This window comes from Engraulis encrasicolus, chromosome 16 (genome assembly GCF_034702125.1).
Source record: "Engraulis encrasicolus isolate BLACKSEA-1 chromosome 16, IST_EnEncr_1.0, whole genome shotgun sequence".
NCBI lineage: Eukaryota > Metazoa > Chordata > Actinopteri > Clupeiformes > Engraulidae > Engraulis > Engraulis encrasicolus.
In genome coordinates this window covers 15730338-15745755 of record NC_085872.1, presented here as the reverse complement: position 1 = coordinate 15745755, position 15418 = coordinate 15730338, and the positions used below count along the sequence as shown (strand labels likewise).

The 15418-nt window shown below is 43.2% G+C and overlaps 1 protein-coding gene across 17 annotated transcripts in view; it reads right to left on the bottom strand.

The window, feature by feature from the left end:
* dlg1b (discs large MAGUK scaffold protein 1b) overlaps positions 1 to 15418 on the bottom strand; it is a 115662-nt gene that overhangs the window by 28441 nt on the left and 71803 nt on the right. For all 17 annotated transcript variants that reach the window (XM_063218857.1, XM_063218843.1, XM_063218846.1 and 14 more), the window contains 5 exons: positions 8806 to 8856; positions 7296 to 7420; positions 5286 to 5455; positions 1938 to 2074; positions 1376 to 1520 (listed from right to left, as the gene is read on the bottom strand). In XM_063218857.1, coding sequence (XP_063074927.1) covers positions 1376 to 1520; positions 1938 to 2074; positions 5286 to 5455; positions 7296 to 7420; positions 8806 to 8856 — 628 coding nt within the window. The remainder of the gene's footprint in view (positions 1 to 1375; positions 1521 to 1937; positions 2075 to 5285; positions 5456 to 7295; positions 7421 to 8805; positions 8857 to 15418) is intronic.

The following is a 15418-nucleotide window of genomic DNA, read 5'->3' as shown; positions in this document are numbered from 1 at the left end:
AGCAGCACAGACCTAAAAGGATACATGGACACGAGTGCATATAGCGCGCGCTCGCACGGACGCTCACGCACACGCACACACAAAGCCATTTGTCCTTCAGAGTTGTAGGAGTGATGGTGTGTAAGATGATCCCATTGGTCCCATGGGCAATGCCTTCTAATCGTCCACACAGCCTTACATAATATATACAGTATTTAATGTAAATACTGTCACTCTGTCTTCCATCTAGTCACCACATCTAGCTGGGAATCTCCTCTAATGCATAAAATAAGCAAGGCTGATAGCTAGTTAGGCTTCATCCACAAAACACCCACAATCCAGTCTGCGGTAAAAGCTGAGCTTGTGTCGAGTGGGCAGATGTTTAGGATCTATGCTGCTCTGCTAATCCCGTCTCGCTATGTCGGCAATGTCAGGAGTGTGTTTACAGTATGGAAGCGATGAGCTAATAGAGGTTGCAAAGAGTGATTCTGTCCCACCCTCCTCCTCCCCCTGGCTAGGGGTGCGTTCCAATATGCTACCTTGCGTCCTCCACTTGTGCTTGTGGGCTCACACCAGGAAGTAATACGTCATGATGACATCACTGACAACAGCATTATATTTCAATATCTCGCAAAAGCTCAATTGTTAAGTAATTTTCTCATTTGCAAACCGGATGGTGAATGAAGAATAGTCCCCAAAAAATTGTTGTGGCGAGGTTGACTGCGGGGACACTTAATTGTTTTCTCCACGGAGGAGGAGCCAGGAGGCGGGGCGAGGCCACAAGCCCAAGTGGAGGACGCAAGGTTGCATATTGGAGTGCACCCTAGGTGTTCAGCTTGTTTTCATGGCTGCAGGGGTTGGAGCTTCAGAGTTCAGACATGAGTAATCAATAGCACTTGTGTGCTCTGCTCAGCGTGCTGTTAGTGCTGCCTCTGGCCAGACTGGCTACAGATCAATCACTGGCCCCACTACTGACCAATCAGATGGCTGCAGCAAAAACAATCGGACACGCCTGTCAGCGCCTACTAGGAAAAGCAGTGGAACGCCTGGTCCTGCTCTTTTTTTCTTCACCCCGCTCCGCCCCGCCCCGCCACCACTACCCACAACAACAACAAAGGGCTACAATGACACAGCAGCTCTGGTTTTCCATGCGCCCACACAGTGCTTTTGATGTCAATGCCCCAGCACCAACAGTCAGGGTAATACTGCTGTATGTTTCACAACTTACAGATATTGATATTATTACAGCTGAAAAGTTGCATGTGTGAATAAAATGTATAGAGCATGAGGGGAATGCTGACATAACTATGGATGGTAGAGAGGGACAAAGTATGAGGGAGGGTATGGAGGTACTCACATTTGGTTAAAGTATGAGGGAGGGTACGGAGGTACTCACAGTTGGTTATGTCAGGCGGGGCGAAGCTGTCGTTCATGAAGACACTGTTGGGTTTTGCCACTTTCAAGTAGACCACATCTGTGGTGTTTTTCAAGGCAGTCACGGCATTCTCATGGGTCACATCCTCTAAACAGGAAGTATTCACCTGTGCAGGGGGAGAGAGAGAGAGAGAGAGAGAGAGAGAGAGAGAGAGAGAGAGAGAGAGGGGCAGAGAGACATAGAGAGAGACAGAGATACTTGCGTGACTAGAGAGACAATCACAGAATAGATTTTTTTGAAGGGGACACTAGCATGAGTACTGTAGACCGGCAACAACACTTGAAGAGTTCAGATGCAAAACCCTCTAAGTGCCTTTTCAGAAAATAATCTTAATTCATTTTTATTTAATACAAAGCAATCAAAATAGCATATTTTTATATTTTATTTATGTAATATAACTATTTATATGTATTATCAAGTACATGAATGTAAACCAAACCAACAACGGGGTTCTCTAAAAATATAGAAGTGCAGGTCTTCAGAAATGGAGTTAGGGGGTTTTGCATCTGAACTCTTCACTTACAGCCAGTAGCTTGTCTCCTATTTGTAGTCTGCCATCTTTGTGTGCAGCGCCTCCTTCGATGATCTTGGTGACATAGATGCTGTTGTCCCCCGGGATGTGCTGATTGCCTAGGCCTCCTGCTATACTGAAGCCAAGCCCTACAACACAAACCAGGAAGTAGCAAATCAACATGTCAACAGTCTCCAGGCAGCGGTCAGCAGGCTCCCCATTTAAATTGCAATAATGCTATTATATACTGTATGCACAGGGTGGACTCCAATGATGGGACATTTTAAATGCTAATCTATTGGATTATGAAAATGACAGAAACATGCACTGTGTTGTACAGACATACTGTATACAGGCCCATTAACACAATAGCCATGGCTTAGGGTTGGTTAGTTTTTATTTCAGAAAAATGCAATAATCCGTTATAGTTGTTTGTAACCAGTGTTGCCTGTAACGCGTTTCTGTAGTCGGACTACTTTTTTGAGTGACGAGTAGTCTAACGCAACTACTATTTCAAAACTAGTAGTCAGATTAAAGTTACTTTTCTAAAACACTGTGCGCTACTTCTGCTATTCACATAGGCCCGCCTTTCTTTTTGTTCCCAGCTAGGGGCTTGTAGCGACGCCTGAGGATATGAAAGGTTTTTTTTTTCATGAAAGGCGATAAAGGGATAACTTCGCCCTGCCATTAAATCAGATTGTGGGGAAAAGTAGTAGCCTAGCCCTAGGTAGGTATATAAACGGTTCTGAATCTTAATTTATCAAACAGTTGTGCCGACATCATCGTTCATTTCTAATTCATTATGTGGCTGCAGGGACGCGCGCTATGCATATGCGTAATAGGTGCGTGCCAAGCAGAGAGAGAGGGAGAAAGGTGAAGAACAGCCTACAGTAGCCTATTTAAGAAGAAATGTGGTCTGCGCAGATAATAACGAATTGAAATGCACACTTGATGTGTAGTAGCCTATTTAAACTACCGTCAAAATGACGGGCAGGCTTCAGAATTTTCAGTCATCCTTCAAAAAAAATGTGTCAATGACGGACAACCCTCGATCTGACGTGAGTGACCTATGTGGTAAATGAAAGAGTAAACGAAAACTTTGGCAACACATTTCCCTTCTCTGATATTATATTTACCCTGCTTTTGCAGGCTACTTAACTGTAGGACTACTTGAGTAACCTAGACTATTGCTGCAACAGATTCTGAATCTCTCGCTGAACATGCAACGGGACTATGGAAGCCTTCTTCCATGACGAGACTATCTAACCAATATTAATTCAAAAATTGCGGATAAGCCAACTCATATTGCATTTCCAGGTGGGTGGTCATCTAGCTACTGTCTGTGTCAGTGTCGGCTGTTGAGGTATGGCCATGACTTCAAGTTATCATTTGACAGGCATTTTCAGGGAGAGGAGGTTCCCAAGCCTCATATTTTTAGTCTGTAAGAACGCTGTGAGGTAAGCTGTTTAAAAAAGTAAAGGGCTACAAAGCCAACTGGTAGGCTATGTTGTAGCATAATAATTCGCCTACAACGTGACAGAGTTGGCGCGCAACTCTGCGGTGACATCACTGGGATTTCTAATATTAAGATGCGCTGCACAAAGACACTTGCACACGCGCGCGTGTTGCCTGATGTAGGCTAGATTGCCATATAATGCAAACGCAGCTACAGGCAGGAAGAAAGCGAGAGATAGGGAGGTAGCCTATGAGAATGAAGGAAAGTGGTGTCTTGTATGTAGGCTACGTAGCCTACAACCGTACACAGCATCGCTTTTGTTAGAGGATTCCAAAAAACGAAAAGAAAATGGGTCGCAGTTGGCAACCGGATCCAATAATTTTTTTCTAGGCCCAGTCTTATTTATTTTTTTATTTTAAAAAAACATGCAAGCCTTTTTCAAGAAAAGGTCGGGGTCGGGGATCAGCTTCTGCTGAAAGTAACTAAACTTAGTTACTTTTAAAAGCAAGTAGTCAGTAACGTAACTAAGTTACTTTTTAAAGAAGTAGTCAGTAGTCAGTAGTCGGATTACTGTTTCAAAGTGTGAAACTGTGGCAACACTGTTTGTAACACCCATCAACATAATGTCTTCCCACCAGTGTCATACGCTGGCCTATGATAAAAAGAAATATTTTCCAAGGAACCTTAGCGCTCTCTGATGTGCCTATAAGTGAGAACCTATAGGTTCATCAGAGAACCCTTTGACCTTCCTTCATTTAGCTAATGTTGTTGATCCTAAAATTAAATCAATTTTTTTGTAAAAGACAGAAAAATATTTACTAAAAAGTGAACCCTGATGTACAAGCATGACCGAAGCACAGTTAGTTTTGCAGCTAAAAATGTGCTGCAAAATATGTGCTGCAAAAAGAGCATTTATGGATATTCTTAATTTAGCAATTTTTATAATCAAGATATTTGCCTTTGCCAATGTGTCCCATCGTTATAAATCATCCTGTATGTGACACTGACAAAAATATATGCGATGAAATGGGGAAATTGGGCAACTCTTTATGAAGGCATACGTGTAAGAGGACACATCTCTAGTGCTAGACGAGATATCAAAATTAATCACCAAGGAAGATTGCTTCTTTCAGCACAGTAGTTCATATAACTTGGGAGCAAGCATTACATCAACGTAGTTCCAACAATTTACATCAAAAGCTGTTAAAGCTCAACATTGTGGCCATTTTTTAAGTGAAAATATTTAATAAATAGAGTAGAAATTAATTTTAAAAATGTATACATGTAAAGAGAAGATGACTTAACATAGTAATATTATTTGTAATACCGATGTGCTAATTTTGTTCTTATCTAAACCTAAACATAAGGGCTTTCAATGTTTTATATTCAAAACATGGAAGACAAAAGGGCATTCTGCAATGTTGAACCATTCCCCATTATCCATTATAAATTATATAATTTTATGTGAATAATTAACCCTTTCCAGTTCGTTTGCTGTGTATGATCACAATGTCAGATCCCTATATCCTTGTAATTCCAAATCCCTCATCAAAGAAAGAAAGGAAAACACATTCACTCTAATGAAAGTGATTATTGTACACTGTATAAAGAACCAGTGATCCAAAAGCTAATCACGTGCAGCACACACACACACGCACACACACAACACAACCCTCTTCCTGTATGGTTCACCATCATCACCGACGTCACCATTTCCCCATCCCTGGTGTCGGGCTCAAGACAGGCTCTTATACACATATGGTCCTGCTGTGCTGAGTGTGTGAGTGTGAGTGTGTGTGTGTGTGTGTGTGTGTGTGTGTGTGTGTGTGTGTGTGTGTGTGTGTGTGTGTGTGTGTGTGTGTGTGTGTGTGTGTGTGTGTGTGTGTGTGTGTGTGTGTGTGTACCTTTGGGTCCTTTGACCAGCTTGATCTCCATCACCCGGTCGTTGCCTGACTTTCTCCGGCGCACGTAGAGCCGTACCAGCGAGCCGGCCTCCTTCAATGCCTCCACAGCCTTGCTGTGCGTCACGTCGCGCACCTCCACCTCGTTCACCCGCAGGATCACATCGTTCACCCTGAACAACAACAAGGCAAAATACTGCATTACTAATGATCCTGATGTGTTTGTTAAATTGCAAGTCACACATATGCAGGTGCACACACACACACACAAACACACACACACACACAAACACAAACAAAGGAGGATAAATTCAACCAAAATAACAACATATCCAGGCTAACCCCACATACTACTTCATGCCATTTGATAAGAAAAGTGGACAACTTTAATATATTTAGACACAATGTTCATACAGTATTTAACAATCTGCGAACACCAAATACACTCGCCTCCAAAAGAGTTGTCGCCTACCCATCTGTTTGGAATAACAGCTAATAACCTGACTTTCAATTAATCACTTGGCTTCAGAAGTCACTCATATGAAAGCTACAACCCTCTCGAATGAAAATGAATGTACAAAAATAAATGTCATGCACCAAAGAAAGATTGACCCTTTAATGAACACAGACAGGGCAGATTTTGACAAGACAAAAGTTTTGTCGCCTATCGAACATAATGTGAAAATGAGCAGATAAGTCACTTCAAAATACTTCAAATACGCAGATCGGGTGTCATACTTAATCACTGATTCACTCACACCTCTCCAGAAAATCAACTTTGGCCTTAGGTGTATGTTTAGGGTCATTGTAATCATGGAAAGCAACACAATGCAAATCAATGGAGTTCAATGAGAGATGGTGGTCCTCTTATGAGGAGCTGCATGCATGCTGCAGGTGTTTGAGGGCTTTTATCATTGATTCATGACGTTAAACATGTATTGCTCTACAAATAGCGAATATGTCGCCATCTCTCATTGAACTCCATTGATTTTCATTGTGTTGCTTTCCATGATTACAATGACCCTAAACATACACCTAAGGCCAAAGTTTATTTTCTGGAGAGGTGAGAGTGATTCAGTGATTAAGTATGACACCCGATCTGCGTATTTGAAGTGTTTTGAAGTGACTTATCTGCTTATTTTCACATTATGTTCGATAGGCGACAAAACTTTTGTCTTGTGAAAATCTGCCCTGTAAGTGTTCAATAAAGGGTCAATCTTTCGTTGGTGCATGAAATTTATTTTTGTACATACATTTTCATTCGGGAGGGTTGTATTTTTCATATGAGTGACTTCTGAAGCCAAGTGATTAATTGAAAGTCAGGTTATTAGCTGTTATTCGAAACAGATGGATAGGCGACAACTCTTTTGGAGGCGAGTGTATATGCATCACAATGCAATAAAATATGTACACATGGAGCACTTACTCATCTACCCTCAACTACCCGGCCTCACCTAACCTCACATATGGGTCATTCTAACACAAAGCATGAAACTAGAGAGCAGTTGAGCCATGCCTGACCCCATAATGGTTCCCCATTAAAGTCACCTTCTCCAGTCCCCTCTACACCTCTACTCCCATCTGCCTTCATAAACCATTAATGACTCTCCACCAACCTGAACAACCCTGGATAAATGTGTGTGTGTGTGTGTGTGTGTGTGTGTGTGTGCGTGTGCGTGTGTGTGTGTGTGTGTGTGTGTGTGTGTGTGTGTGTGTGTGTGTGTGTGTGTGTGTGTGTGTGTGTGTGTGTGTGTGTGTGTGTGTGTGTGTGTGTGTGTGTGTGTGTGTGTGTGTGTGCGTGCGTGTGTTCAGAGGGATACATGCAAATGTATCCTTAGGCTACGTTTTTAAGTCTAAAAGCCTGCGTGCCGGTCCATGTATTTAGGCCAAAAAGTGGGTATGTTACACAGCATGCCACTATGAGTGTTAAATGTGTGGTTTGCCAATCAGTCGTGCTCTGAACAGATAACTGGGCAGCCGTGGTGCCCGTCCAGCCAACCAATCCCCACTCACCGCAGTCTGCCGTCCTGAGCCGCAGCCCCCCCTGGGATCACTTTGGTGATGAAGATACTGGGGTCATCGCCAATATGGGGGTTATCCGTTCCCCCGGCGATGCTAAAGCCCAGGCCTGAGTTGCCCTGAAAATTAATCATAGAAAACGGTCATGCGCAGGAAAACGCAGGAAAAATGTGCAGGAAAAATATCCTTGGTTGTTTAATATAGTTTAGATGAAGTATATAAGTAAATATACATGCAATGTAATCAAAAAATGTTTGTGGTTAAAGCCAGACTGATTGTGCGGTCCTACGTTAAGATAAGCTATATTTTGAGGCTTCAAGAATAACATTTTTGATGGTCTGTTTGCAAAAATACAATTTGACAGTTGATTGTACTGATGCTCAGTGCTAGGTGGTTCAGAGAAAGTTCAGAGACAACAAGGTAAGTGTATTGGGCTTTAACCCATTGATGCCTAAAGCACTTTCAAAAAAGGCTGCTAGAATGCCAAAGCCCTTTTTAAGAAAAGGTACCCCTCAGCCTACAAAAACCGAAATATATAAACCGAACGCATATAAAAACATGCCATGAGTTGCATGTAAATGCTAAGACCCTCATCTTGCATTGGAATGTGTTCATTCAACTGAAACATACCAAGACATTTAATAAAATTGTCTTAAATTTCATGAGCCTGAATGTTGCGTTGTGCAGCTCCAGGCGCCAGGGCCAATGTTGCGCAACACAGCATCCAGCATCAATGGGTTAATGCTGGAAAAGGGTTGAGAAATGAAAATGCAGTCTTTCTCCCTTTTTCCTACTCTCTCTCTCCCTCTCTCTCTCGTGATAAAGCTGATCCTTAGAGATACGGCTAGCGGCTTGTGAAGCAACATCGTTTATTTATGCGTAGTTGATCATGGGCACATGCGAGTGCACAGCCGAATTAGGTCACACAGTGGATGACAGAAGAAAAAAAAGCATCTTCACACATGCGTAAGATTAAGAATAGTTTGCGCTGGAAAACTAGAAACACAATCAGCATCTCGCACACACTTGAGGGTGCTTTCTTGGCTCACATGCCCCAGTTGTGGCCTGCTATGGAGTGTGTCACAGTAGCTTTCTTGCACTTCAGACATTCAACTGAAATTAAGCGTACTGGGATGGGGGTAAACAACAGAATGGTCCAATCCCATTTCATTGTGTGGCCTTTGGTTCTAGGCTAGTGTTTCTCAGTTGGGCATTACAGCCCCCCAGGGGACGTTGTGGAGCTCTAGGGGGGCGTTGAGAAGGATACAGCTGAAAGGGGGCTGTGCTTAGTTGCAACTGGGGGGGTATTAGTCCATGTCATTTTTTAAAACTAAGGGGGCATTGTCAGGCTGATGAGGTCCAGGGGGCTTTGGGAGGCTAGTGATGAGGCCAAGGGGGCGTTTGTTCAAAACAGGTTGAGGACCACTGTTCTAGGCAGCCAGTGCATAATGAGGGCCATTAGAAGGATAAGCTGAGAGATCCCTGCATGGGCCAGGTCCCTTACCCGCTCCAATGTGATCTCCTCATATTCATAATCAGCCTCTGTTCCATTCACCTGAGAGAGAGAGAGAGAGAGAGAGAGAGAGAGAGAGAGAGAGAGAGAGAGAGAGAGAGAGAGAGAGAGAGAGAGAGAGACGGAAAAAGAGAGAAAAAACAAACAAAAACAGTTTGGTTACAGTGTTACATGCCAGAGAAAGGTTCTCATTCATCTGACATTGCAGCAAAAGTGAGGGACATGGACCACAACATTTGAGCAGGAAAAAAATACAGACTGCCACACAAACACGAGACTCTGAAGCCCCTTCAAAGCTCAAAGATAAGCCCTCCTTCATCATCTATGACGTGCGGTGCAAAAGCGTGCTCTAACTGTGCTCTCTGTGTGTTTCCAGTTCCTTTGTCTTCCAGCCCAATGAGCAGTCACACATTTCGCTGGCCATGCCTGTGCCATGGGACCATACGGCCTGGCAGAGTCGGCTTGTCCAAAGCTGAGCTACTGGGACGCCCACATGACAGCACAGCACACGAGGCCCTGAGCAGAGCTGAGCAGGAAGTGCTGGCGCTGGCGAGCACCGTGCAGTGACAGCTGGATGGCGGTGTACTGCAAACCCGGGACAGGGCCGGGTTATCGATCGTGTTGACAAGAGTGACATCCGGCAGTCAGTTTCAGAGGCCCCGGGGCTTGCCCTCTGCCACTTACCCCCACATAACCCCCCCTCCTCCCCAGCCCCCAATTCACCCCCTAACATACACACACAGGCACACACACAATTACACATAGCACACATACACATACACATACTGTACACACACATCAAACTGTGTTCTATGCACAAGCCGTGTATGTGACAAAAAGCAGCCCAACACGTTTAGAAACACAGAATGCCTGGAGGATGCACTTCAGACAAGGAAGTACATGTTTCAACAGTGTTTTTTTTCTAACTGGCTCATCACAATATACAGTATACATACATTGTTAAATAATTCCTAATTAATAAAATGCATGCAACTTAACTTTAGAAACAGTTTGTTGAAAAACGAGGAAAAATACTTTGACAACATTGTCTACAGTACATGGTTTTACAGCTTTTTTAGGAAATATGTTACTGAAATTTAGAGGTTAACCCTGTGTACCTAAAAAACAGCTTTTTCTAAAAGAAAATTAGGATTATAGAAAATAAGTATGGCTATTTCAGGCAAGTCAGCTAACGCTGCCTGTGAGTGTGTGCACAGGCACGCATTTTGGCTTAATCAAGGCCATTATGGGCCCGAAAATCAGCTTTAGTCACTGAGTATGGCTGGCCGGCTTTGGGAGTGAGTGTGACTGGGTGAAACAGGTCAAGTCATGGCTGAAAGCCTTTTTGAACACATACCCATGTTGTGCACAAGCAGACACGCACAGTCAGACAGACAGTAGCTAGCTAAACCACCAAACTAGGCTAAAATGAATGGCACTCACTAACTCTTAAAACTCGTAATACATTCAATCTGTTTTGTCTCTGTTATACAGAGCCAGTATTTCAGAGTCCTAAAGGACTTCAGAAAGCATAAACCTTACTTCCCTCAAATTCATGTATAACTGGTAAGCACAAGTCAGTATGCCCAGCATTGCAATTCATATTGCTCCCAACACTGTGATGTTACCTTCCATAATTAAACCCTGATTAACCAGAGAAGTCGACAAGGTCGCTCTGATATTTTTAATTGCCCATAACAGGTACATTGCAAGAGCTCCAACTCATCTTTGTCTGCAAAGCACTCACACAAATCTACAATGAGGCGGTACTGGGCCTTCAAGTGATGCCTCCCTATTTGTACAGCTCACACGTCGGAGCACTGCAGATGGTCAGAGCAGGGAAACTTATGTCTGTGCTTTTTGGCCCTAAGAGGGAGCAGCAGTGTGTGACCTAGGACAGGGCGACCCTGTCTCGCTACGCCAGCACTGCAGCAGAGGAGAGGAGCACAGAGGTGCCAGACAGCTGCTCCTGCTAGAGGGCCTAATGAAGCAGAGACTCCCACACAGATAGATACACACACACGCACGCAAGCAAGCATACACGCACACACACACACACACAAACACCCACAACGCATGTGCATGCATTGCGCACACACACAAACACACATCCAATGGGTCCATTTTCTGGATTCAACCATTACAGGGCAGTAAGGCATCCAAATAGCTACAAACACACCCTACTGAGAATCAAGTTACCTTCAAATTCATATTAATAAGTATTATTATATGGTTGTGACGTCATCTGTCGAATGCTCCATTCATTTCAACGGGGCTCCCCAACGTTCGGACGTCTGTTATTTTTCGATAACGGACGGGTTGGTCTATAACAGACCGCTGTCAATGGCAACAAGACTTTTCACTGCCAGTGCCAAAGCGACTTTTCAACAAGACTCTAATCAGCTGCTGTGATAGACAGCACCCGTTGTCCTGGCTACCGCTGTCAATGGCAACAAGACGTTCACTGCTAAAGCCACTGGCTTGTATACAAGTCAGTGGCTAAAGCGAATGTTTCATATCACTTCGCAGGGGGTCCGGTCTTTTGTCACTCTAATCAGCTGCTGTGACAACACCTGTTGTCCTGGCTAGCCTACCTGTTGCCTAGCGGTGTTCCACAACGGCACTGTTTTGTTTTGCGCAGCAACAATCTTAACATTAAATAGGTCTAAAGAAATGTCCCCGCATGTGTGAATCATTTAAGTATATCCATATAATAAGCGGGTTAACTTTCGGCGAGTCGGTCGCTTTGTGGAATAGCAGCACTTCAGAGAGAACAAGACCCCTCCGCTCCGCGTCGGGGTCTAAAGATTCTCTCTGTCGTGCTGCTATTCCACGGTAGCGACCTTCTCGCCGAACGTTAACCCTTACATAACGCATAGATGTCTTGAACAAGCGTCAAAGTAATGCAATCATTACTGAGCCCTAATAAAACCATCTCTTTACTGGCTGAACGAGTCTTTTAAACACACTATGTGTTTCATGTCTGCTTTTCAAAGTCACTAAAACAGCAGGTGGATCAAAGCATGTTTTTGGCATATACAAGCACTTTGTTGAAGTTGTTTTTTTGTCATATTGTCAACCTGTGTTTTTGGCAGAGATATACTGTACAAGTACTTTATTGAAGTTGCTTTTTTGTCAACCTGCCTTTTTGTCCTAGATGGCGGTGGAGTGGGGGAGTTGTGTTTGTCTTTTGTTGTATTTTGTGTATCCTGTTTGTCTAGCGTTTGCTCTTGTAACTGTAATTGTAAATTAAACAAAATGATTTTCCGAAAGGACAATAATATATTCTATCCATGTACTGGACTGGAGGTGTGGAGTAGGGGTCATTACAAATATTATACAGTATAAGGAAAATGACTTGAGTAGAAGTAGAAGTGCCCTTTTAATACCATACTCAAGTGGAAGTACTAAAGTATTGAATACAGTATGTGTTGTACTAAGTATTGCAAGTAGATGTGTTTCAGATGTAGATGTGTGCTTTGGTTGTACCCTACATATGTGTATGCCTGTATGGTCAAGTCCTGCATATTTGTATTTCTTGATCTTTTTGTGCTGTCTTTAGTGAGATGTCTGTTTTTGTCTGGATGCATGAACCATGTAGGGTGTTTAGCCTTTGCTGCTTCCTAGGCTAGGGCTCACTTAGAATACAGGCAAAATAAAGAAGAAATTAAAAAATGAAACATTACTACTTCATTTCTGAAAGTAAAAGTGCAAGTACAAAGGTCCCTGCTGAGTAACTCAAGCCTAATTGTAAACCTCATAATAAAATAGCCCAGATGCATCATTCTCATGAAGGGCTCTTACATAAACAGGTTAAACACTACCTCCAGGTTAACTTCCTCATCATTTATTTTTCATAAATTACTTAATTCAGTAGGCCTACATGAAAATGTTGGAGTTAAAATATTAAATTCATCCTAAATATGTGTTAGTAAGAGGAAACAAATAATAATACAATAAAGCACAGTTACTACAATTTAGTACTAAAGTAGAGTACTGAAGTAGTTCTACTTTGTTACTATACAACTCAGGGGTGCATTTCTCAAAAGAGAAATTGTTAGCTTGTTAGCAACTCCGGTAGTTGCCAATGGGAAAATGCATTGAAAACAACAAAGTAGCTAATGTAGTAAGCAACTTTGGTTTTGAGAAATGCACCCCAGGTTTGTGGGTTGGTTCCCCCACCATTACCTTCTGAGGGCCCCTCAATCAGCACTGTAGATTTTTCCACCCCAGTCACTTTAAGCGGTCTCTGATATTAGTATGAGATGCTATAGTTACACCTATTGTGTGAAAGCCAGGGAAGGCTGAGAGCAAGACAGCGGGACTGAAAAGCAGTGAAGGTGACCTGAGTGAGTGTACCATCTAAAGGAACCCTGCTTTGTCAATCAGCATGTCAGTTTGTGAGTTTTCATTGGCATGTGCTGTTTAGGGCATGGCAGTGGTATGGGGCTGGGAAGGTTGACTTTGTAAGAGGGTTGATTTTCAGTAGTGTAATGCAACCCAACATTGAGGAAAGAGAATGCGTTTCCCTTGCTCAGGGGATGTACTGTAGCTACTGTGTATAAACTGCAACCCTCATACTCTGACACTGGACTACCAAATGCAGTGTAACGTAATAATGTAACTAATGTGCCATGTACAGCACTTTGGAGTGTAAAACATGTAGAAAACTGACATATTCACAATGTCCACTCTCAAGCTCACTTGGCTGAAGTATCTGTTACCCTGTAGCCCCTTAATACACGACGTTCCTCCAGTGGCATGCTGTAATAATCATTGAAAAGTGAACTACCATAGTACTACAATACTATGACATACTTATAACAGGGCCTTTAGTACTGTACTTGTAATACGGTACGACTTGATCAGCGTCATGCTGGTAACAGCAAATTAAAAAGTGTGTCTTCACGGGTTAAGTCAAAGCTGAGTTAGTTGTGTCAGAGTAGCTTTGCATATCGAAATGCAGGAAGGGACACTAGGCGTACCTCAGTCTCTGGTGTTTGCCAAAACCAGGACAGCAAAGAGACACTCACAATTCAAGGAGACTGCAAAGTTTCAGCTTGTTGGATGAAATGTTAACATTTTCTACTCATGTTTGGTGTTGTCATCAACCTTGCACATCGTCAGCATTGTTTATATAAATTAAGTCTACAGTATATTACATACGACACATACTGTCAGGGTGTTTGTAAAAATATAGCATTTTATATCCTTCTCAAGTGACGTTGGAAATTTGACAACTCAGATGCATGCAAATGTGAGGTTAGTCTGCTACCTTTCTGCTGCACACACAATAATGAAACTACCTGTATAAAACAATCAAGCGGTATCGTCACATCCACGGTGAGGCTGTACAAAAGCTACAGCAAGAGAGGCCGTTTCCTTTGTAGAGGTAGTAGCCGCTCCCCAATCGGTGATGCAGACTCACTGTTCTGGTTCAGCAAGGCATGTTAAACTACTGACGGAAGGCATGGCTGATCATGAGGCCACACACAAACACACTCATGCTACAATGGAGCAACGTTGATTACATAATCCAGGGGGCGGGACCAGAGGTACTTAAATGACATTTGTTTCCAACTTCTGTGCCACAGAGAGAGAGATAAAGCAGCAAAAAAGCTTACCATACAATCAGCTCACTCTATGTCTACAGAGTCTACCAATGTCCACCCAATAGTGATGAATGACTGCAATATAAAATGCCTTCCTGAAAATGGTTATTATACCTCAGGATGTTTTCCTGTAATTTTTCATAGCGTAGAAGCAAAATAATGCATCCAATATCCGAGTAATGAGCATGTGGAAATGTGTTACTGCTAAAGGGCACTAAGATGTGCTGATACACAAACTGATTCTGAACCACCCCAGCAGTCAGACCCAATTTAACACTAACAGCATCTCCATGGCAGTTGCTAGAGAGTACCTACGATGTTTGCGTGGGCTGGGTTATGGATGTTTTGTGAGGTTCTTAGCCTCTCGAGAGGGGCAGGGGCAGGGGCAGGGGCAGGATGGAGGCTCAGAGTCAAAGCTGCGGGCTGTTTTTTGCCCTCTAGGGGGGCAAAGATGGAAGCCAGGCCAGCCACTACCACCACCACTGCCACCTTCTAGCAGGGAATGTAGACATCAACCAAGCTAAGCTAACACAGAAACATACTGACAAACACATACTGTACAGCAGGGGTGCTCAACTGGCGGACCCAGGTCCGGATGCGGACCCAAATGCAATGTCATCCGGACCAAGACAAAATTCATCCGTATTTAATATGTATAAATTATACATGAGATTTCGCTGCCATGCGATCTGTATTTCTGCGAAGCCAGTCTTATGACAAATAAAAGTATCATCACTATGACAACTCAGTGAGTGAGCAAGAGGCCAGTGCGGCCAGCGAGTTCTGCATCGGTCCGTAGCGACTTTTTTGGACCCTGGAAACATACGAAATTTGGCGAGTGGACCTTTTCAGTTTCTAGTTGAGCACCCCTGCTGTACAGCATTTAGCCAAACAAACAAAGAGGATAGTGCTGAGGGGGCAACAAATAATTGTAATGCCTTCATACAGTAACATTACACTAGGTAGTAGGCCTAGCAGACTCCAGGCAAAAA